The following is a 24,286-nucleotide window of genomic DNA, read 5'->3' on the forward strand; positions in this document are numbered from 1 at the left end:
GCGTGCTGTGTGGGGCCAGTGCAGTGGTGCCATGCAGGCGCAGGGTATGACCCACCTCAGGGGGGTGCTGCGTACTGACACCAATTCTACAAGTCAGGGCTTATAGCATCTTTCAGGTCCCCTCAGTTTGCCTGCTTAGCTCTGTTCGGTGTGTCTGTGCAACTCTTCAACACACAGTAGTATAAATAACTGAAAAGCCAGATGCCATTCTCCTTGCCAGGCACAGACTGTGCTGTGGGGAGCAGGAAGTTAAGGTGGTGGAACCTGAAGCCTTGGTGATGATTTCTGCACAATTACAATCCTGTAAGAAAAGCAGTAATAGCATCAGAATGCATGTTGGGGAACTAAAAGTGTTTTCTAACCTCTGATTTGACTGAGAACCACATTTCTCTGATGTGGGGGATAATAATTCTTACGTGGGAGGATCAAATGTGTGACGCTGTACATGAGTACCAAGTGTTCTCACTAATTCTGGTATGGCTGGACACGAATACAAGTGAAACCTCTACAAAGTCCAGGTGCTTAGCAGCTGAAATCTTTGCTTTACAGAGCTGGAGTTCAGTGTTCAGTAGTCAGGGTGGATCTGTCCTTGAATTACTGAAATTTTAAGTGTGGCCAGAACAACAATCCTTGCTTTTTTGCTAAAGTATTTTCAATACCTTTCAGGGGCAATCTAGGCCTCTTACAGGAGCAGTGAAGTTGTGTGCGCTAATTCCTAGCTGCATGCTTTGCTGAAGATGAGACATACTCAGTTACTGCATTGGAGCATTGTACTGTGGTAAAAGATCATCCACTTTTTAAAGAGCAGATACTTAAAGCGATGCCAACAGAGCAGTGCCAGCTGTGACTGCAGCAGGTCTGCCCACAGAAAATCCTGACTCAGCATGCGTAGAAGGATTTGCCCAACTTTTGGCAGATTGGGAAAATTGCATTCAGCCTATAATGAAGAGAGAAACCCATACAACACCCCACTGACCTGTCTTGTCCTTGCATCCTTGCCCTGTTTTACCCCATCATGGATAGGCAAAAGAGCGAGGACTCCATACACAGAGTTAAATTCTCCCCAGTCATTCTCTTATGACTGCTTTAACCAATAGAATTGATTATTTAAAGCAACTATCTGCACAAGAAAAGGTGAAAGGAAACATAAAGAGCATAGAGTAAAGGATATTTAATTTGCAAGTCACTAGACAGGGTTTGCAAAGCACAGTTGGTTGGTACATGAAGCCCTGAGCTATTATTTCTACTGTTATCATCTACCATTGCCCTCGTGCCATTTGCACATAACTTCTCTCAAGTGATACTTGGGAAGCCAGAAAAGTGTTTGCCCTTGAAAATTGAGTGTCATTATCATGTGACCTTGCACATGTATAAGCTACAAATACGTAAAGCCATTTGCAAAAAGCATTTCTCTAATGCAGTCTTCCTACATATTATTGATTCACACGAGGAATAGAAACTTTAGGCAGAATGACATCTTTGCTGTGGTGAAAGTTAACAGCTTGATGCTGTACCATCTGTTTAAGGGAAAAAGTATGTGTCAAATTGATGTTAGGGTTTGATTCTATAATGATACTTTACACTGTATGCCAGTACTGAAGACAGTTGTTCTTTGAGCAGATTGATCTCTTTTGGAGGTGCAGTATGGCAGCAAGAATGGACAGAATTATTTAGTATCTTAAGCGGGAAAGACAGGAAATCTGTTATGTTGGAAAAAGGAAGCCAAAGGATGCTTGACAACATAGTCAGCAGAAAAGTGAAGGGAAAAAATGAGCACATTGCCTTTGACTGCTGAAAGGAAGACAGTGATAAAGGGCAGTAACTGGCAAAGTGTGAAACCAGACTGCCAGGAGCTGTGGATGTCACTGCAGCATGGCTGCTGGTCTGGAAGCCCTGCTGCCTGCTCACAGCCATCCTCTTCCCCCTCGAGATTTTGCCTAAATGCCTCTTACCTGCTTTGTGGGATGGGGAGTGTTCTGTGACAAGTCCACTTTCCATTTGGCTTGTGCAGTATCTAGCACCATGTTCATAAAAAACAGTGTTTCTACTAATGATAAATTTAATGATGACATCACCAGTTGCTATTTTTTTCTCATTGGTATCCTCTCTTTGACCCTGACAGCTAAAAATATGTTTAAATAAAAGTCTTAATCTTTTCATTTATCTCTCTGACCTTTCACAATGTAAGTTTTTCCCATTCCCATCTCAGTCAAAGATGATATTCTCACTTTTAGCTGTAGGTGATCCAAGCAATAACAACTGTATTAACAAGGCTCTACTTACACAAAAGGCAAAACTGGGAAGTTGAGAAAGCTATCTGCAGTGGTTTAACCTTGGCTGAGGTAACTGCAGCTCACGTTTTGCCTATAGCTGTCAGTAGAAAGATGTTTCTGGTACAGAAGGGAAGAGTGGATGCCATCCTGCACATGTCAGGGAGTGGAACTGGCAATGCCCAGAGTTCCCAAGAGCTCTTCTGGATGGGAGCAGTTCTGCCTACCTGCAGGACTTTGCAACCAGGGTGGTAGACTGGGTGCTAAATCACCTCCATACATCCTCAGTACAATTAAACATTAGAAGCACAAAAAACCTTATAGGAATTCAGATGAGATAAGAAAGACTTTTTTTTTCTAAAATGTAATTTATCCTCCCAAATCCTTCAGATGTTTATTCAAGAAAGTGAAATAGATTGAGAACAGTTTGAATAATTTTCCATCCCCTAGATTTCTTTTCCCCAGTAGTCCTTAAATAATTTGTTATAAAACAGGATATTTGGGGAGGGGTTTCAGTGTTGTTCACCCTGTTAAAATGTGCAAAGGAAAACCAACTGGGGTATTATTGCTGTATGCTACCTCTGGGCACTGAAACAGTTAAACAGTGGAACATCCTACTTCACTTTTGGAGAGTTAATGATGCTTGAAAACAATGTTAGCCTTGTATCATTTTTTATCATCAGGGACTGGGCATCCCAGTTTATGAAAATGAATATATATTCATTTTATATTTCTCTTCATGAAAAAAATGATTAACCTATAATGGGAGTATTCACTTCTTCTCTAAATGAAGAACTGAAAAACTTTCCACTGTTTTAATCAGAATTTATCTAGAAATAAAAGCATCACAGAAAAGAGCTGTTCATAAATGAACAAGTAGTAGAAAAGCAAAATACTTTGCAAAACTAAGAGCTTTTATTGGCACTTTTCATCTGTTATGGGTGTAGGCGCTAAAATTATGTTTTATGTTGAAAATACAGCTTAACTGAGTACAGCCTGATAATACGAACAGACTTGTTCATAGCCCAGGCTGAAACAATGAGGTTAGAATTTTTCAATTACTAATTATCCACTAAAGTCTAACCAATAAATTTTATTAGCATTTTAGAAATTGTTTTTTATGACTCACAGTTCAGTTGGAATCTGAAGGTGGAAGTATCAGTAGTATTTGAAAGTGTTGGTCACCTAAGAGGTGCTTACGACTAGAGCTGAGCTTTTGCAGGGTTACAGGGATGAAGAAGCTCAGATTGTGGAAGCTGATGGCAGCCTTGGTCGCAATGAGATTGCGAAGCTTTTAGTCCGGCAAGAGGAAATGAAATGGCAGAACTGCAGCTTTGGTCTTCAAAGCAAGAGCTGTCCCCCAAAATCACGGTATACTAGGGGGGTTGGAGCTCCTCTTTAATGAGGCAGTGAAAGAGGTAAACAGTGTTTTAGTTAAACTCAAGTGAGTCAGTTTAAAACAGAAATAACTGCGTGGAATGTACCAGTTCTGGATACACAAACTAGGTAAGAGGATCTAACAGACTTTCTGTTCTGTGAATATGAAACAAGAAGTATAACAGAGACCAGTGCACAGCCTTTCCTACCCAGAACAAGGGAACGGGAAAAGAAAATTACTTATCCTTAATGGAATCCTATTTCTTTCTTCAGCTGATTTATATTAATGTCCCCCTGCATAGCTGGTTTCGGAGAAAGAGGGGTAAGGCACTTCGTCATGTGTCTACATTTTGTCTGGACTGCTCTTGGTGAATAAACATTTGAAAACGTTTGAAACATTTGAAAAATGCCTGAATAAAACACCTGGAGAAAAAAAAAGAGAAAATGAGAAACAGATTATCCTCCATGCCATTATTTCAAAACACTGGCGTCCCCTAGGTGGTTTTTTGCACTGGTGTGGCAGCACACAGTGAGTATCAGTGAGCCGGAGGAGAGGGTGCTATGTTAGAAGCTGTCACCTGAGTGGGATACAGGTCTGAGGCTATCTGTCCTATTAACAATGATAAAAGCACTGGTTGTGCTTAGGGACATTGCCTAGTTCACTTACATGTATAAAAGGTTTAAGTAAAATGTTATATCCACAGATCAGATGAAAACATTGACCTCATTATACTAAAATACACTTTATTGACAAATAACAAAATAATTTTCTCATCATCAATAAACAAGTTAAATAGGATTTGCATAGATAAATTTTTATAAGTTACTATACACACCTGTACATCTCAGCTTCACTTTTTCCTACATCATGCTATAACATGTCTGAAAATTAGACCAACACTGCAATACTTCATTATAAAAGACAAACACTGAGTTGTATTAACTTCTTTTGTGGGTGTCTACAAAGCTTGAGTACTTTTTCTTCATTGAAAAGCTGTGAATTTCTGCGGGTTTGGGGTATATCACTCCTATGAAGCATGTCACCTACATCTTCCCACTTGTATCTTCTGAGAAAATTTTTCCATCCAATTAGCTAAAGGCTTGAAAAGAGCAAAGCACAATATTCAGCATAGCAACAGGCATACGAGAAACCCTTTTCCAGATCTGCCATTACCTCTTTTCATTTGCATCCCTCTATTGTTAGCCTGTGAGCATAGAGACTTGTTTTACTTGCTCTAGCTGGATACTGCAAAAATAAAGATCTAGGTGCTTCTGCATCCCAAGTTTCACACAGGCTGCACACTTTGCCTCAGTCTCTCCTGAAGGCAGCTGTACAACACTCTGCTGTCTACTATACATTTTATCTTCCCATTAAATTAGACAGCTATATAGTTTCTTGATGCACTAAACCTGAACTTCAGGTTTCTGGTAGTGCTAGAAGCCTAGCAGACAATGATGTACACCACTGCTGCAGCCCAAAGGCATGAATCCATCATTTTTTTCCCCATAAAATTTGTGTGGGTTAATTCTGAGCTGGCATTTCATTTGGATTTTGCCTGTGCTGTAGTTGTTACTCTCCTGCTGGTATATGTAATTTTATCCTGCCTCTTGGGTTGTCCACTGAAGCTGCTCTGGGTGGGCAAGTTCTCAACTTCTTCAAAGTTTCTGCAGGCAGAAAACTTCCGCTCTCTCTCTAGATATCAACACTGTCATTGTCATATCACTATTGCTGGAAAAAGCACTTGACCTGCCACAATGTAAAGGGTAGTCCAGGCAGGGCCAGGGCCAGAGTTTATGAAAGTCCCGTATTCACCTGTCTGTGCTATCTGTAGTAGAGCATTGCTAAAGCCAGGTAAAAATCTGGATCATCTGCAGACAGCATGTAATCAAAGGATGGCGTCATAAAGCTTCCTATTTCCTTTATAATTCCTTAGTAGAACAAAAACTTCAACACACACAACACGTCTGGGTGAGAAGCCTGATAACAGAAGTTGAGAAACAAATAAAAGCATCAAATCCAAGTCAAGTACAATTATCCTTTGAGGAAGAAATAGACCTGGAAGCAAGAGACAGGACCAGCAGAGACCCGCTTAAATGTTCCAGTACAGAGCAGGACTATGTAAAAGAGTCTACCTACTGTTCTAGCATGTCTTATCTGCTTCTGTCAAACTTTGACAAAGCTTGAATTATGAAGTCACAGAACAATAATGAACGTAACCATATTCAACGGTAAGGAAATGAAATATCCTTCTAATTTCACTTTCACATACATCCCAGTGATAACTGTCACCTGTACAGCATTATGGCAATAAAAACTGTTATGGCCAAAACAAGTGCATTTAAATCCTTGGTGGATTCATTACAAACAAGAAACCTCTGGAACTAAAGAAATTCCTCTGTTTGACAGTCTTGTGTTTTTTTTCTCTTCCCAGGAGATGCCACTATTTTTGTTTCCAAAAAAGCAAGGCAAACAGCAATAAAAAAAAAAGAAAAACTGGCTCATTAGCAATGATTGAAATGTGTTTGGGAGGGATTTATTTGATCATGTAAAAACAACCACTGAAGTCTTAATTCAGTTCCAGAAAAGCCATTTTCAGTTCCTAAGACTGCCTCAAAGACTACCACTGCTCAGCACTAAAGTTTTTATGTAAGATTTTTTATGAATTGCAAAATATGCTTCTAAAATATCATTTCCAGTAGGAAACAGGAAATAATTTGAATGTATACAAATACCTGAAACATAATTAACAGTTGCAGTCTTAAACCTGGATCATTTCACACTGTATCGGTTCCAGTTAGCTCTTTTCTTCCATCCCACAGCTAACTGCTTTTGACTTCGTGAAAAGCAGTTTCTACATGATGTAGTTTTAATTTAAAAGTTATTTTTTATATTTCACAATCTAAGAACTGTGTGTTCTCTGCAGCTTGTTTCTTTATGCATGAAAACGAAATCCTCCCACCATACTGTTTAGCCTCATGTCTCTGTTCTATTGCAAGACACCCAACATCCCCTTCCCCATCCTCCCTGTTTCACACAGCAGTTCTTCCAAACGTAATCCCCCCAGTCTCATCATCCTCATGGCAGAAGCGTTCCTGATCACAAACACCATTCTCACCTATGATATATGGATCACCTCTCAACTACTCACTCAAAACAGGTTTTGCAGGTGAAGGAAGAGAAGTAATTCAAACACACCATCAGGTGTGAACGTCTTTGCATCTTGCACATATAGGTAGGCTCCCTGGCCTGTACTTCCCTTTTCCTTGAATACTGTGTTTATCACCTGTTCATCATCATTTAGTTGTTTATAAATAGATTGAGTCTAAGACTTTTCAGAATGGACATAGAAACATTTTTTTTTCTTGATTCTGAACACATCTAGTTGCAACTGACCACTCATTTTGAGTAACAATTGTCGTTACTAATGCTGAATAGTAGTCTAGTAATTTAAGCTAATTCTGCTAAGTAAGCTGCCACTTACTGGGTGAAAAAAAAACCCAACAGAGTCCAGCCTCACATCTCTTGAATATGCACTTTCACCGAAAAGGAATGGAGTAAGACAACATTTAGCAAAACTAAGTTAAACACAGAATTACAAAAATTAGTGCATTTGTTAAAGTCATGGAATAGGACAACTGACCCATTTCAACTCCAGAGATCAAATAAACTAAAAAGAAAGGATGCAACACCTATCGTGGATTCAGTGAAAATTCAGCTGTTACTGAAATAACACACTAGTCTTGAGAGAATATAAGCAGATCATCTTTTTGCAGAGAAGGCAATAGACTGTTCAGTAATTCTTTGTATAGGTGACTCTGCCAGGTGGGATCCAGGGAAAAGACACTTCATCCTCATGGACAGCTGGGAGGTTCTTCTGCTTCTTCTCAAGCTGCTCTCTCCTCTTTATCTTCTCCTGAGAACAAAACATTATGTCAAATAAAAGAGTTCTAGCAACTGAAAAGTCAGAATTATTGCTAAATCTTTCATGTATAAAATGAGAAGTTAAAACACAATAGAGATTTGCCATTTGGAGCTTAGCACATCCCTCTTAGGGATTCAGCCACACACACTGCACAATGCAACAAAGAAGCATAATAACATTTGATGTTACTTGCAGTTGAAGTGACAGTCTCAGGGATGAGATGGCTTTGTGCGCTATCTAAACAAAAAATGAAACAGAAGGCCTTGTAGATTAGGTACTATATTTGTCTTGGATATAATTAGTTTCATTTTAATATTTCTCTTAAGAAATATTTGTGCATACAATTTACAGGCCCAAAGCAGTTTTCCTATTGGTGGGACGATGACTGACATTGTGAACCAGAGCATCGCTTAGTGTGCTCCACTTGACAGATGGATAAAAGGTCCCTGAGCTGCTGGCTTTCTGGCACATTAACAATGCACGCCTAGGAACAGCAACTGGCATGCAAGCCATCTGTAGCAAAGACGCAGTGTGGATATGCAGGCTTTAAACCGTAATCAATTTTGCTAAATCCAACCTTGTTTTTTCCTCTGCTGTGACGTATCAGCCAGTATTTTGAAGCACCATAAAAGTTTCACATTTTCACATGAGTGAACTGTGTTGCTGTGGAAGTACTGCTCATTGCCATGACTGGAGGTCTTAGATAACACATGATACTAGCTCTCTGAAGGACACTGTACATCCTGCAAGTTCCCAAGATCACAGAATCACAGACTCTTAAGGGTTGGAAAAGATTTCTGGAGGTCATCTAGTCCAAACCCCTGTTAAAGCTAGAGCAAGCTGAACAGGAAAATGTCCTGTTTTTTCTGTTAGTCATACTGAGAAGACAAATAGTGAGATGAGGGAATAGACAGGTAAATGGGGGTAGATGTGCTATTGTAAAAGAGAGGGCTAGAGAGGAATTTTTCATTAAAACTTACTAATACCAGCTATACTTGTGTTATGTACAAAAAATAAGAGCACAAGATGTACTGAAACATCAGCTCTATCAATAATGTTTTTAATCCGTGACCTGCAGCCCTACCTCTCAACAGCACAGCTAGGTCAAGATTTACCAAGTATATCAGAGAACATAACACAGCTAGGATACTCACTTTCTTCTAGATTCTTACAGACAGCAAAGAAGTCAAACACACAATGAGAGGCCACATTCATGCATTCCTACAGCTATACTAATAGAGGATAGTTTCTGTAAACAGAGCATACCTTGACAAAGTGTTAGCTTCTACTCAACACATAGTACTTCCTTCCTTGGGAACCAGAAATACTGATTAACTAAGAAGTAATCTAACATTGGACTAATCACAGGACAAAAACGAGCGGGAAAGCACACGACAAATGAGACCAGAGAAAACACGTGTAACCAATGATTACAGAAATCAGAAGCATTCCAGAAGGGGATCAGGACAAGTATGGTCTTAAAACATTCAAAAATTAGACTAAAAAGATTTGAAAATAAACAGGAAAGCATGTAGTCTGCTGCTTATATTTGTAGCTGAGAACTTCTGAGTTAGCTAAATAAAGGATGACTATCCTTTTAAAAGGTATCCCACACCTGTACTTCTGCTGTCTGTCTCAGTTGTTAAATAAGCCCAGTAAAAAAGAAAAAACACAGAAAACCTACTTGAGACTCTGAAAAAGAATTTCTTTCTACACTACTGATGGTATAAATGAGCCGCTGTAAGGATTGTAAGCCAGCTGAGCTGCAAAATCCCATTCTTATGAATGGCAGCAGAGCCCTTACATACAGAATGTATGCTAGAAATCACAAGAAGAAGGACAATAAAAGAAATGCTTTTAAACTAAGAAAACCTTAGAAGTCAACATCATGAATGACTGTGTTATAGAGCGAGCATGGAAAAAGCAGGTATTTCTTTAACCAGCAAGTTACACATCTTTAAGAAAACAATTTATGCTAAGAATATCAGCAAACTCTCTTAGTTTGCACAAGGAAAAAGATATTTCCTTAATGCTGGTACTAGACTTCTACATTAATCTGAAGCTTAACAACTTGGACTAAAGTTTGCAGTTGTAGGGAAAATATAAATGGCAGCATTAGAGTTTCACCCTTTCTAGTCAATGAAATAATCTCAAACTTCAGTATAATGGCTTTTATCAATTTTAAGGCACAGAATTCTCCACTTTAAATGTTTTCTCAAGTGTAATTGCATACACTGTTGCAGCTGGTACTGCTGCTAGGTGGTTTTGCTGGTTTTGTGCTGTAGTGAGTTGGGCCTTCAGAGATGGCTGCTCCTGACACAGAATGGAAGAAAATACAATGAAAATCAAAACTCCAAGTCACGTAGGTAGGGAAAATATATTTTCCATATACGCTCAAATTCCAGCACACCATATTTTATCATTTTGTTCAAGAATTTTTGAGGACTAGCTATGTAATACTGCCGCCACCTGGCCTCTCCTGTAACACCAAAAAAAAAAATGCAAAGTATTCACACTCATTACTTCATTCATTTCTTTGATTTTTATATAGTGTAAAAAAAATTACATTACCATCCATCTTTCATATTCTTCTATGGCCATTTTATCTTTTTCCTCCTTCTCTCCCTGTTGTATTTCTTTCTTTCTTCTCTCCAGGATTTCTTCTGCCTTCTTTTGTTTCATATATTCTTTCTTCTTATCATTCCTGTGAAAAGGATAAACAGGAAATCATTGTTCAACAACCTAAGTGCAGTACCTGTGACTGATTAACTAAATCAAGTTCAAAGCGATATTTTATGCATTTAATAACACATAAAGAATAAACATATGTAAAATCTTTGATGTTCATCGCCACTTATTATATCACAAAGGTATATGTAGCTTGCTCTGAAAGTAATGCCTCCTATTTATTCCCATGGAAACAACAGACACAAAGAGTACAATCACACTATTTGATGGAGCAAAATCTCAGCTACAGAACACTACTTAGTAACACAGTCATCACCATTAGCCAATCGGCGCAGATGAGCTGATTGAGATGCTATTCATTTCGTGGTGTGACAGCTGTGCATGGCTGTCCAGAAACATGGCTTGTCTTTTACAATGCTGTCGCCACTGCCGAAACGCACCACTCACCACTCACTGCGCTCACATCCACTGTTTGGTCAGTGGGTGCCATTTTTTCCACATGGAGCAATTCAGTGACACACCATTGCTTCATACACACTTCCATATCAGATGCCATTCTGTCAGACTGCCCCTCTGCTGCCATCTGTCACATGGCAACAATAAGAAAAGGAATACTGGTGGGAACGTTTAAACTCTACTGCCATACCACCAACATCAGCCTCTGACTTTGTTGGCCAACATAATAAAATAGGAGGCATTACCTTTGGAGCCGCCCTCATATATGAACTTACTATTCTACGTATTATGATATCATCTTTTCTGTACTACTGTTTCCCTTATATGATATCATATAAAAATAGATTTTAAAATTGTGCAGGTAACAGTAAGTTGCACAAAGTCTCTGAAAACTCTTGGCTTGTAAAACCAGCAAAGAATTTCTCCAGCAGACACATCTTACTTGCTTTTGAATACACTTTCATACATTCTGTTCCAAATGCTTGAAGAAAGACTTACTTCCCTTCCTATTGCTTAATAATGGAGCATGATACTAGTCATATAAGACTTTATATTACTAAGTGAATCCTACTTCTGAGTTGCAGTACCTCTGCCTGGGCTGAGACAGTAGTCTTTTGGGGAAGAAAGAATTTAAGTTACTAAAATGAAAGAAGCTGCAGGCTTGTTCTCACAGCCGTGCTTATTAGCTGGGAGTGAAAAGCTTGATCCTAAGCATGCCACTGTTCTCCAGTCAATAGCATATCAAACATTCACAGAAGACCTGTTAAGCAAAATTTTGGAAACCGATACTCCAAAACCCAAAAGGAGATACCATTTTTCAACTGCTGATATGCTGTCCCTCTTCTTTTCGGACGCTAATTCCTCTTCTTTCTTCTTTCTGATTCTTTCACACTGTTCTTCCTGTCTGCTTTGCTTTCTCAAATATTCTGTTTTTTTCTCTTTCCATTTTTCAAATGCCTAAGAAAAATAACAGATTAATTAGCAATCTTAGCCCTCATCTCTGTGTCAATACTCTCTTAATTTGTTCTGAATTATTATCTTTTCTATTTCTACACTTTCAAATGTTGTAATATTTATTTCCTGCATTGCTCAGAAGGGGATCTCACTGTATCTATAAAGGGTAAGTTATTTTCCCCAGTAAGCCTTAATTTTTTCCCAACATATTTATATGGAGTTTATTTTACATTCAGCTGACAGAATCTAAATACACAGAAATGCCTGTTTGCATACAAATGTTATACAGTAAAAAAAGAAAACCATAGAACGGCTTAGGTTGGAAGGGATCTTGAAGATCATCAAGTTCCAACCCTCAACTCTTAGTTCCAATCCCCAAAATGAAGCTGTTTCTACCCAACCACCCATCTTGAATGTCTAAGAGCAGGACACATTGTCTCTGAATCCTCATACCATGGAAACCACCACTTCAGGGCTGCAGGGACCTTCTGAAGTAGCTGCATATTTTCAACAGAACAGAATCTCATAATGCTCTATTCAAAGATTAATCCTGTTCAGATGCTGGAATCCAGTTCATTTCTATCTCTTTCTGGATTAACCAAGTTATCCTCAACAATTCTCAAAATCACATCCGATACACATTTATGTACATATTTCACATTACCTTCTGTGCTGCTTCTGCTTTCTCTGTGTTCTGTTCTGCTGCTTTCTTTTCCTTAAGTTTTTCAAGCTTCTTTTTTTCATTCAGCTTCTTTGCTTCTCTTGCTTTCATTGCTTTCCAGGTTTCAAAAGATGCATTTGCTTCCTCTCTTTTAACAGCTTCTTTCTAGATAGGAAATATCATTCACAGTTTAAATACATTTAAATAAAAAATATAGCTATAATTGAAAAAGCGTGCTTTGAACTCATTCTCATATACAGATTAAATGAATCTAATACATAAAGAAATGGAAATAGATTTGTAGGAAACACTTCAAGTATGAACTATACACTTTTTCTATGCTCATTTTTAACTCATTTTACTCAAATGATATGAACTACTCCTGCAAAGTGCGTAGAAGAACATGAAATACATATTAAATACTGGAAAGGAAAACTTGTTTAATACTGAAAAAAAAAAACAGATCTAAGAACTGCATATTCAAAAGGTAGAAAAGTATCTCTTGAGATAGTGAGCAAACTAATTTTCCAGCAGAAGAAATGTTAAAACTTAACACTGGAAGCCATGAGCATCCTGAGGTCTTTGTGAACAATCCTGAAAACTAATCTAAGAAGAACGCCTCTAACATGATTGGTGTAAAGCAGGTATGTTTGTATGTTTCTGCAGGAAAGCATTAGCCTCGTTTTCTTTAGAACAATCATAATAACTAGGATATGCCACTTTCTGTTTCAGCTCACTCTGTTCTAGAGAAAACCAGTAGCCTTATAATAGGAGAGTGATGTAATTTGACAGAAAGCACAGGTCAGCACACTTCAAAAAAATGATAGTTCATCAACTTCTCTTAAAACAAGAGTGTAAACAAACCTTTTCAGTATCGTTCCTCAGCTCTTCAGCTTTTTTCTTTTCAATTCTCTTTAATTCCAGTAGAGAAACTCTTTTCTTTTCCACCCAGTTCTGTAAGAATAATTGGAAGATTTACATATTTTGAAGTGTTTTTAAGCCGTAACTAAATAAGTTCTGTTAAAACAGATCAATATTACTAGAGCAGCACCAGTATAATGACCACCAAAATGACTCCCAATTCTTCCACTTGCTACTTCAGTAATTATCTACATAGATCATCTTTCCAGAGAGAATGCTAGACTTGTTTTTACTTCTAAAGGAATTTTAAACTACTTACTTTTGCTCAAGAAAAAGTAAAAATAAAGGAAATCATCTTATATGTCTGAAAATAGTCTGACATAATAATAAATTATGAAACAGTGTGTCCCTCTCAATTAATTTTTTAGTTCATAATTTAATCAGAAAGCATGACCAACGGAAGAAAAGAATTATTATATGTAAGCACATGTAAGTAATATCATTAGAAATACTGACTTAATGAAAGTAAGTGTTGTTGGATCCTCTTACTAGACCTTTATATGCATAGGGGTTTTTGGTTTTTTAAGATCTACCTGGAAAACAGCTGCTCGTAAACTATCTGCTTTGTCAAATTCTGTACTATTCTTCTGCAAGTGTTTATCCTCCAACATCTTTAATGTTCCCAAATACTGAGGTGAAACAGTTGTTGCCGATGGAACAGCTTTCACTTTTTCCTTTACGCGTGCAGAAGACAGAAACCTACAAAGACAGACATATTAAAGATCCTTCTATTTATTGTAACGGATAGCAAGTAATGTTCCTTTTATTTCACTTGATACCAGAAGTTACTGTGACTGTAGCTGCACTTGTGTGGGGACGGGAAAGGAAGGAAGGCTGTTTACTTTGGACAGCTTAAGCTTATTGTTAACAAAACAAGCCATTACTCAACATATTCAGACCAAGAACATTTACAAGCTCCTTATACTTTCACCTATTTAAAAAAAAAAAAAAGCTTAAAACCAGTAAAGATACCATGCTTTGGATTAATTGGTGAAGACATTAGCACAAACTCATTATAGACATTAGCAAAAGACTTGGAGTCTAATTTGAACATGCTTTTCTTCTCTCCACAGATGGCCAGAGGTTGTTAGCAATAAAGAAAACGATGATAGAAAATGAGAGGTAAGCGGCACTATCATAGCACTTATATATAACCTACGCCCTGTAGACTGTGATATATAGCATCATTCTCTTACTTGCAAGATGAGGATCTTGAGCTCCGTAGAACTGCTTTCATTGTTCCACTTTGTTTCTAAGAAACAAAAAGGAAAGGAAAAATCGTAGTCTCTCAGGTAACAGAACTAGATTACGATGACACAGACTTTGAAGGCTAACATGTTAAATATGTTAATGTGCCAAATATATACACAAGAAAGCCACTCAAATATAGCATAGGTACAGTACAGGCTTACAGGCTAAGAAAGTTAAAAAAAAAAAAAACCTAAACCAAGCACCTTTTGTAATGTTTGGAACAGTACTTAGAAATGTTTCTTTGTATCATGTAAAAGTCTATAGTGTAGACATACAAAGGAATACAAACAATCTGACTGAGCAGTGGGTTTCCCTGCTACATCAAATATCCACATACTTTCTTTCTTATAATGAGGCATACCACAGGCAACCCTACAGACTTGGGGAGGAGTGGCTGGAAAGCTGCCTGACGGAAAGGGACCTTGATGTGCTGATGGACAGTCAGCTGAATATGAGCCAGCAGTGTGCCCAGGTGGCCAAGAACAACAGCAGCATCCCGGCCAGCAGCAAGAATGGAGTGAGCAGCAGGACTAGGGAAGTAATCCTGCCCCTGTACTCAGCATTGGTGAGGCCTCACCTCGAGTACTGTGTTCAGTTTTGGGCGCCTCAGTACAGAAAGGACATTGAGGTGCTGGAGCAGGTCCAAAGAAGGGCAACAAGGCTTGTGAAAGACGTGGACAATATGCCCTACAAGGAGTGACTAAAGGAACTGGGGCTGTTTAGTCTGGGGAAGAGCAGACTGAGGGGAGACCTTATTGCTCTCTTCAAATACCTGAAAGGTGATTGCAGTGAGAGCGGGGCTGCTCTTTTCTCACTCGTGACAGGTGACAAGACAAGGGGAAATGGCCTCAAGTTGCGCCAGGGGAGGTTTAGGTTGGATATCAGGAAAAACTTCTTTACAAAAAGGGTTGTTAAGCACTGGAACAGGCTCCCCAGGGAGGTGGTTGAGTCACCATCCCTGAATGTGTTTAAAAACTGTTTGGATGTGGTGCTTGGGGACATGATTTAGCAGTGGGTTGTTAGAGCAGTATGGTTAGGTTGCGGTTGGACTTGATGATCTTGAAGGTCCATTCCAACCTGAGCAATTCCATGATTCTATAAAGTGCTTTGTATTTTTTTCATTAAACAAGTCAAGCCATGGATTCCATTGTCTGTCAACATATGCTGCTCACTTCAATTCAGAATAGAGATTTGACATCTTTACTTCAATAAGGCTATTCAATTCAGATTCTAAAACACATATTTCACTAACTTTTTTTAAACTAATAGTGTAAAAAGTGTTCCCTAGCCCTTCAAAAAGGTATTCCCTACATCTTCCTTAAAAGTAAACATAATTTATATGAGCCTCAGGTCCAGAAGTTTTATAAGCAGAGTTTTACACACTTAAGGAACCAACAGTAAATTTATTTACAGAACCTTTCACTGCATTTCTAGGACATTTTTCTGAACAATGGTAAGAACGCACACAAAAATACCTGGACAGAATCCTTTGAAGTGCTGTTCGCCTCCCCATGTTCAGACTGACCATCCCCCGATACTTCCTGTACTGTAGCAGTTACTGTTGGCTCTTGCACAAGTCTTTCCTTTTTACCTGAACTGCCATCTGTTGACTTTTCTAACTTCTTATTTTCACGTACTGTGGTGGTCGTTGCTTCTATCATAGCAGGAGTTTTGCTGCTGCTGTCCTCCAGTTTCAAGTCACTGATGTTGATATTTTTCCTCTCATCTAGTGGAAGTAAGAAGATTAAGCAGACGCATTCACTTAGACAACATTAACAAGAATTCTACAGCACACAAATAATAATACTGAGAAACTAAACACATTTGTTTATGAAGCATTACTAAATTTGATATTGGGCAATATATTTTCTGTATATATCCTCCTGAGACCTATACGGACTAATGACAAGAGTACTCAATTACACTGAAATGTATGACTGGATTGGCAACTCCAAAGCTTTAATAAATGTTATAGAATGTAAGAGCATGACAATAACAAAATTTCCCAGCTTTCTCTCCACTTTTAACACGTTTCTAGAGCAGCAACCAAAAAGCACGAGCCATTTCAATCACATAAGAACTCTTCCGACATCTAGTGAACTATCACTTTCTAAGACACAGTTCTATCCCATATCTAAGACACAGTCTCTAAACACCTGGGACAATACTGGACTTAGACATAACTGCAAGAATAAGGCCAGGCCCTTCATAGAAGCAAAATACAAGGAGACAAGAGGTCAAGAGAAAGTTACTAAGAGAGTGGGAAGGAAATTAAGAAAACTGCCAGACTTGCATTGGAACCTTAGATGCTACCAAGGCATAAGCGATTACACTTATCTGGTTGTACATACTTAAGTCTTACCTTTTTCAGGTGGTACTTCTCCACACAGCAACGAATTGGAATCCCCAGATCTCTCATCAGGGGGAGTAGAGGAAAATGGTTGTGAGGTACTTTCTAGACATGGACGCTTAGATCAGAAAGTGGCAAACAAATGAGTGAGCAATTCATAACAACTGAGAACTATTTATCTTGAGTTCAAAATACACTGATAGAATGTTTCTTCAGAAGTAAGAAAAGTATTGTTACTGTCTTACATTCGGAGAAATCAAACCAATCAATAGATTTCTTAAAGGCTACAAAATATCATAAAATCCTGTTCTCCTTAGAAAGAAAAAGAATGATGTACTCTTATCTGCCCTCATCATAAGAATACTACTAGCAAAGATTTTTCTCTTCCCCGCTCCTATTTTTCTTACAGAAAATGCTGATAGCTAAATAAAAGTTACTATCAAAAGCTTCCAATGTAAATTGTAAAAAATAATAATACAATAAACACGTATATTCTCCGTTTGCACTCTTACTTCAGGACCAGAATTTTTGGCAAGCACTGTTTTCTTGGCGAGGCTCTGTCAACCTATCCAAAACGAAGACAATACATTTCTAGGAGTTATTTTTCTTTCTGACCTACTAAGCTCAACGTCTTTCACGTGACCAATTTTTCCTAAGACACTTCTTGTTTGAGCTGATGTTTTATAACAGCCACCTAGTGAAGGAACATTGATATTCTCAAATGAAAATGAGTATTACAGTTTAACTTATGTCTAATTAAATACGTGTTAGTTTGGACTATTTTGTGAAGTTAGATTCAATCATTTTCAGTTAAATGAGCTATTTAAATAATAGTACATCTGTCATAACACAGGGGGGCCAAATACAACAGCTACATAAAGTCACTGACATTCTTTGAAAAAGTCTAGTGAAAGTTGTCAAGCTTGTAACATGATCACTGAACAGACAACCTAGAAATCTCTTCTTTTCCATTTACTGTTCCCTCTGTGCACATGCTGAAACTAGAGGTAAGAACTCATCTGCAGGTAGTTAAAAGTATTTCCATAAATATAAATGAGAGCATTAATCTCAAACAGCACTGTTACAAGAAAACCTTTCTGTAATTTTGCTTAATTCCTTTTATCTACTAAAGATACAAAGGGAAGATTGCATCTTTCCATACAGTACAGAACAGAAAAACCCCGGGTAGAAGGAGACATCATGAGAAACGTGGTCAAAGAGGAGGGCTCTCAGGGCACGTCCATCTCCTTCAGTGATGCTTCTGTTCCTTCCCTAAGCCAGCCACTGAGCAGCAGAACTACAGCAGCAATATTGAAGTGTTTTCTTTTCACCTGATGTTATTTCTTGGCTTGCACAACCTCAGCTTTGGTTTCTTTTCCTTTTGATGCTGCCTAATTTGCGCTCCTTTTAATACGAGAGCATCAACCGTTTTTGGTAGCTCATTCTGAAACAGTTTTGCAAATAACTTTTAAGCGGAAGATTCACTGCAAAGTCAGCGCTGACCCCCTTCCCCCTCACACGCCTCCCTCCGCCCGCTCACCTCCGCCGAGGCGCCGTCCGCTGACATGGCGGCTGCCTCCCTCCCTTTCCGCTGCGCGCTGTGACCAGACAAAGGAGGAAAGGCGGGCGTGCTCGGCTGTGCCCGCGGAATGGCTAAGGGTTCGAGGCACACCCTGTATGCGGAAGCTGAAATCGGATGCCTTTAGTATGTAAAAGCAGTAAAGAAGAAATCGACGCGTTCTTTCTCTGTGACAACGTAACAGCAACTGCTGCTGCAAGGCTAAATTCTCCCCGCGTTACAAACATCCGACGTGCTCATTTTGTTAAACTCCAGAAGGTGGCAGCAAAATATTTTAAGATAAAAAATCTGGTTTATTTGTGATGCGTCTGCTTTATTCGAGTTTTTTCCACCTTAACGCTGATGTATGGCACTTTTAGAAAGACATTGCATTCGTTTAGAACAGTTCTCCAGCCTTGAACACTCTATATAGGAAGAAGGTTTGTTTTCAGTTATTATTTATGTTTCTGTCAGAGCACGTAAACATCAGGACTGCATCTTACTGAGCTGAGTGGGGTTTATTCCTAACTGAGAGCGTAAGCCTCTGATGTAACTGTAAAGGTTTTTAAGAGTGCACTTAAAAAAAATACTCTGACAGCTTACTGAGATCGAAAAGCATAAGATTTTATGGCCTGAAAACGATCATTACATCTGTGTCGATTTTCTCTTGATTAATAACTGCTGAATATATCACAAATACGAAGTTATCCAAAAGATGTGTACTTGAAGGTGAAGATGCTCTTTTTCTTCCACATACACGGGGAGCATGGAGAACAACACTTTAAATAAATCCAGCAACTATATTAATTTGGCTAAAATAAACGTAGAAGGAACATTTTGTTCTGTTGCTCAAATGTAGGTCAGTCTCTGCCTGCCCAGAAGCTTACAAATAGGCTGTTTAAAACAACAGCAAGATGATACAGTGATAAGCACCACAAGGCAATACAATTCTAATTGGCCATGATGAGTTTTTCAGATGGTTAGCTTGTATGCATATAAACAACTTTTAGAAGTGGTGTATTTTAGAGGGTGTAAGATTGGATTCAGGCTTTCCTCTCTCGTATACCAGAAGTCACTATAAACAAAAGATATAAAGCCTCTCACCAGAGAAAAAAAGGCATTCTTTTTGCTTTGATATTCTTTCCCAAAGTCAAAAGTTATATTGAAAGGAAACTTAATGGCATGACAAAATTGTCAGGTTGATGTACACTCCTGTAGAAAGTGATTTTTGCTGGTAGTTGCAAGAGTCTTAACTCATAAATGACTATTTCTGTTCCTGACGTCAGTGGGAATTAGATATTATTTCAGTATTCCTACAAACCTTTCAGTAGCATTTGGTTAGGAATGCAGCTTGTTCTTGGATTTTGTGTGCATACTGATTTGAGTGAGACAGTCATCTGTACAAATAACTTCTTCAGTAGCACAGCAAGTGGCATCTTCTACCTATGGTTTACTCTCCCAGAAATTTTTAAGGACAAACATTAAACATTGCCCTTCCCATTTTTCCTCTTGCTTCATACAATATAATCCATTACAGTGTGCCATATATTGAATAGATGCGCCTGTCTTGCTGAAATATGCCATCCTTTTTCTGATTGTCTGAAAATAAAATCAGAAATACAATCAATCTTATCTTAAACCTGCAGGGCTAGTCTGCTGGAGAAGATCCACAAGTCATCCAGATCTTACGTGGCTGATCTGGCTTTGACCTTTGCTACCTCAGGTGGTGAGAGCAGAGTCACCGTGTTGGGAAAACATTCAGCACAGGCAGAGCTCAGGAAAACCTCTGAAGGTTCTTAGGTGAGTTGTAAACTGCAACTCATGCTATCTCAGGCAGTCTGAGGCCCAGAGCTGCCCAAACCAGCTTTGAACAACTCAAGTAACTGCAAAAGCAGCCAGTGCATCAGGGAAATGCACAACAGCACTTCAGCCTTTTGTTCTCGTCACCATGATTATTTTGAGTAAATGTCATTCTTTCTCCAGGAACAGTCTATTCAAAACATGACATCACCGATCCAACTGGAGAGTATTTGACAACTCACCTTAATTAACTTAACTCCTAGTCACAGTCCTCCACAAGTATCCCTGGACTATGCCACAGTGAAGGACTTGAGTTCCTTACAGAAATGCCTTTTTGTACCTCTTGCTCACTTCTACAGAGATAGGTACATTTCATAACAGATTCTTCTTTTTTTCTTTTTTTTTTCTTTTAAAAAAAGAGGTAAAACTAATGCTCAGTCTGAAGAGCAAAAGCAGAGAAAAGTGAGAAACTTTCGTCTTTTACCCAAACTGTCAACACTAATGTATTTTTCCCCATCTCTTCTTTTGCATTTGTACAAATATACTATTTAATTATGCAATGGAAATGAAATATTCATCAACTTTGTGTGGTAAAACTTTATTTCAGTGTAAAAATATACATTTTGTTTTCTTAAAACAAACTCATTTTTCACCGATTTGCACAGCAGCTCGGACCCCACTACATAAATAAAAGCAATTGTATTCCAGTAGATTACAAAATACTTTGGTTTTAATCACATCTGGGACCAATTGAAAGAAGATCTGTCAGATTGAAACATTAGCTTAAATTTGACTTGACCTTTTCTTAATCATTCATTCCCAAAGAAAGTTCAATGATATGAAAACAAAATATTTCCTTTTTTTTCAGTGGAACTGCATTCAATGGCTTCCCACCTTGTTTCCAAAAGAGAAAAGCTAGGTTTGTAATACATTGTTAATTCACAGAACATAGTAACATCCATAAAATATGCTGGAGGTAGGAGATCCACATTGTCATTTGTACAAACTCATCCTCTCACTTTTACATCTTCATCCTGACTTGCAAGTAGCTTAAGAAGATCCAGGCAGGATAAGAAAGTATTCCAGCTTCACTTACTAGTTTATTGCCCTCAGGCATATTACCTTCAAACTTGAATTTGATACATTTTATACTTATAAGCATAGATGTTGAAGGAACAGTCTGCAAAACTGCAGCAAAAGAAGACTGGTTAAAACAAATAAATTCAGGTGATAAAAAGTCTATGTAGTAGCATATAGAGGAAGATGTACTCTTGGCTGATTAATTTAGGCCTGAACATTTGACTTAGAAGCAGCGGATGGAGGTAGATATCAAGGGGAAAAAAAAGGCTCCTTTCTCTTTTAAAGTTATTTTAATCTTAATTTTTAGCTTGTCTTTTGTGTGCATGTGATAGTACTTGATGTGATTTTAAGGAAATGCAAACGGAACACAGAGAAATGAAGAAATGAGACACAGCTGTTTTATTGTTGGGCTTGGTCATGGTGACAGACAGTGAACTTTTCAAACAGACAAAGCTCGGATGTGTTAGACAGCAGATTACACTTCCTGTTAAGGGGAGTCAGAAAATGTGAATCTTTTCACATCAAGTGGAGTCAGTTTGTGTGCAAATGACCCAAGCTACTGGTATCTTCTGTAAATTCTTCATTTAAAGTCTTGCAGATGTGCTCTGGTTAAATAAACATATTTGATAGAAAGCTCACAGACTTGTAGTTTCACTAAACATCTCTTGAAGCATCTCTACATACTAATGCTGACAGGAAAACCCAACAGCTGTTAAGTGCTGAGGAACAATTCAGGCCTTTACTGTTATGGCACATTTCACCGCAAGAGGAAGATGACCTGTCATATTATCACCTGCACATTTGAGAAGTGCCAGGACTTCAGCTGTTTCCACCCTCAGGCTCACCAGAGATGGGTACATGGGACCTTGGATTAAAGACTTGGACAATGTCCTGCAGCCTTGTGGCCCCAAGGGATAAGAAGTCTGACATCATTAAAATTAATCAGAGAAAAGAGATGCAGTAAAAGGCCAAATTAAATTGCTTTGTGGTCAGAAGGATCGACTGACTAATTCCCACTGACAATGATAATGTCTGCTCATGCTTTTTATGTCTATCGTCCTCCCTTGCTGCCTTTTAGCTTTCAGTGTTATTATGGTTCAGTAGGACAGGAAGATTTAAAGGAAAATAATGCTGCCAGGTCTGACTTTGCAACCATTCCTTGCATACAGTGCAAGTAGCTTGAGCAAGTAAGGTTGTATAATTACTTTAGAGGAGTAAGTGTAGCAAAACTAAGGCCTATCAAGAGCCCATATGACATTGCTTACTCTTTAAATTTGTAATTGATGCAAGGGAACAACTTTTTATCTTTGGAATATTGTGATTTGGCTGTCAGTATAGTTATATAAGCCTCACTGGTTTTCAAGTGAGTTATATGCCCTGTCCCTGGAGACTTTCAAGGCAAGGCTGGATCAGGCCCTGGACAACCTGATCTAGCTGTGGTGTCCCTGCCCATTGCAGGGGAGCTGGATGAGATGGCCCTCAGAGGTCCCTTCCAAGTCCGATTCTGTGATTCTATGATTAGTTCTCCCTGCTACATTGCTGAAAGAAGGAATTATTCTCATTTCAAAGATGTACGATAAGACTCTGGAGCTACACCAGCAACTGAAAGGCATGCAAAAATGTTAAGGTAGTGTAATTTTGGAAGGTTTCTAAGACATTTGTTTTTCATTCATTTATGCCCTTGATCAGTAAAGAAAATTCAGACATCGTAGGTGATGGCTTGAACCAATCAGATGCAGATCTGCGCAAGAAGCAGAAGGATTTAAGGATCTAAAGACATTTCAGTACTTGATAGAATGTTTATTGTTTGTTTGCTTGTTTCATTTGTTCATTTAGTTTTATTACTAGTAGTAAGGAGATGTTGAATGGCATTTTTTCTGCATATGCTATGGACATTTGCATCTTTAAAAGAGAGCTGTTTGAAGGAAGAGTACTCACACAGCCTTTCCCCTTTGTAGGCCAGCCAATGCACACACACTGGTCACATCTGGGACTGTAGGCTGAGCCCTGTGGCCTTAACACCAGAGACCTGCAAAATATAAGCTCCCACTTTTGTGTAGTTCCTATGGAGACCATGCTACTTTATGATATTTTTCTCACAGATCATAAGGATCATTTTGATGTCCTCTATATTAATATTGTTGTGTACTTTTATGTCATTTCTACAAGGGTTATGGAAAGAATGTTTAATTCAGACATGCTGGAGGAAAGCGCTGATTATCCCTAGCACTTGGAATCAAATAGTCCAAGTCAGTAATCTGGAACACTAAATTAAACTCTGTATTTGCAAAAGAAGCTTAACAGTTCATCTTTTCTTGTTCTCCATGTTTCCTTCCTTCCGTCTGGTGACTTAGTTTATAGCCCCTGTAACTCACTTGAAATTGTGCAGCTGCTAAAATTATTTAGTTTCAGTTTAACATCAGATGTCCTCAGTATAAATCTGTAGTTGAAGTGAGCTTTCTTTCCATTCCCTATTTCTTTTTCAATTTGATCTGTCCTCAGTTTGGGGGATTATCGAAAGACTGGGTCTCCCTGCCAGGCCTCTTCCAGCTGCTCTGCCAGAGCAGAAAGCAGAAATAAGGAAGAGGTGTGCCAGGGGCGTGTGGCAGGGAGCTCTGAGAGCCAGGCCTCTCACGCTGAGCCCAGCGGCCTGGAGTGCAGAAGGGAATAGGGCAGAGAGAAGTGCCCTTGGTGCAGGAGGGAGCTGGGCTGCGGGTGGCGGGGAGGGCACAGCAAAGGGCTGTGGAGGAGATAACAGAGTTCTTTGTGCCAAAGTATTTCAGACTGTGAACTCCACAGGAAAGGGGTGATGCCTCTTCTGAGTACAGTTTCATGCATGCCTAGATGCAGTTTGGCTGGTGCAAATTGTGTTTTCAGACACACAGGCTGGCCCAGACTGTTTAGTGAAGTGGGAAGGAGAGCTGTTCAGCTCCAGTACTCCAGGTTCATGCTAACAGCTGTGTTTCTTCCCTTCCTGAAGTAAAGTTGGTCAGTGGT

General features: G+C 38.7%; 1 protein-coding gene across 1 annotated transcript; it reads right to left on the reverse strand.

The window, feature by feature from the left end:
* MAP9 (microtubule associated protein 9) lies at positions 4,371-18,658 on the reverse strand. Its single transcript, XM_021396107.1, has 10 exons — positions 18,392-18,658; positions 16,864-16,969; positions 15,977-16,227; positions 14,447-14,502; positions 13,784-13,949; positions 13,194-13,283; positions 12,333-12,494; positions 11,526-11,671; positions 10,142-10,274; positions 4,371-7,561 (listed from the first exon to the last, which is right to left on the reverse strand). Exons 1-10 carry the CDS (start codon positions 18,416-18,418, stop codon positions 7,439-7,441), a joined length of 1,260 nt encoding a protein of 419 aa, XP_021251782.1. The 5' UTR covers positions 18,419-18,658; the 3' UTR covers positions 4,371-7,438.

The sequence above is a fragment of the Numida meleagris genome, chromosome 4 (genome assembly GCF_002078875.1).
Source record: "Numida meleagris isolate 19003 breed g44 Domestic line chromosome 4, NumMel1.0, whole genome shotgun sequence".
NCBI classification, from domain to species: Eukaryota; Metazoa; Chordata; class Aves; order Galliformes; family Numididae; genus Numida; species Numida meleagris.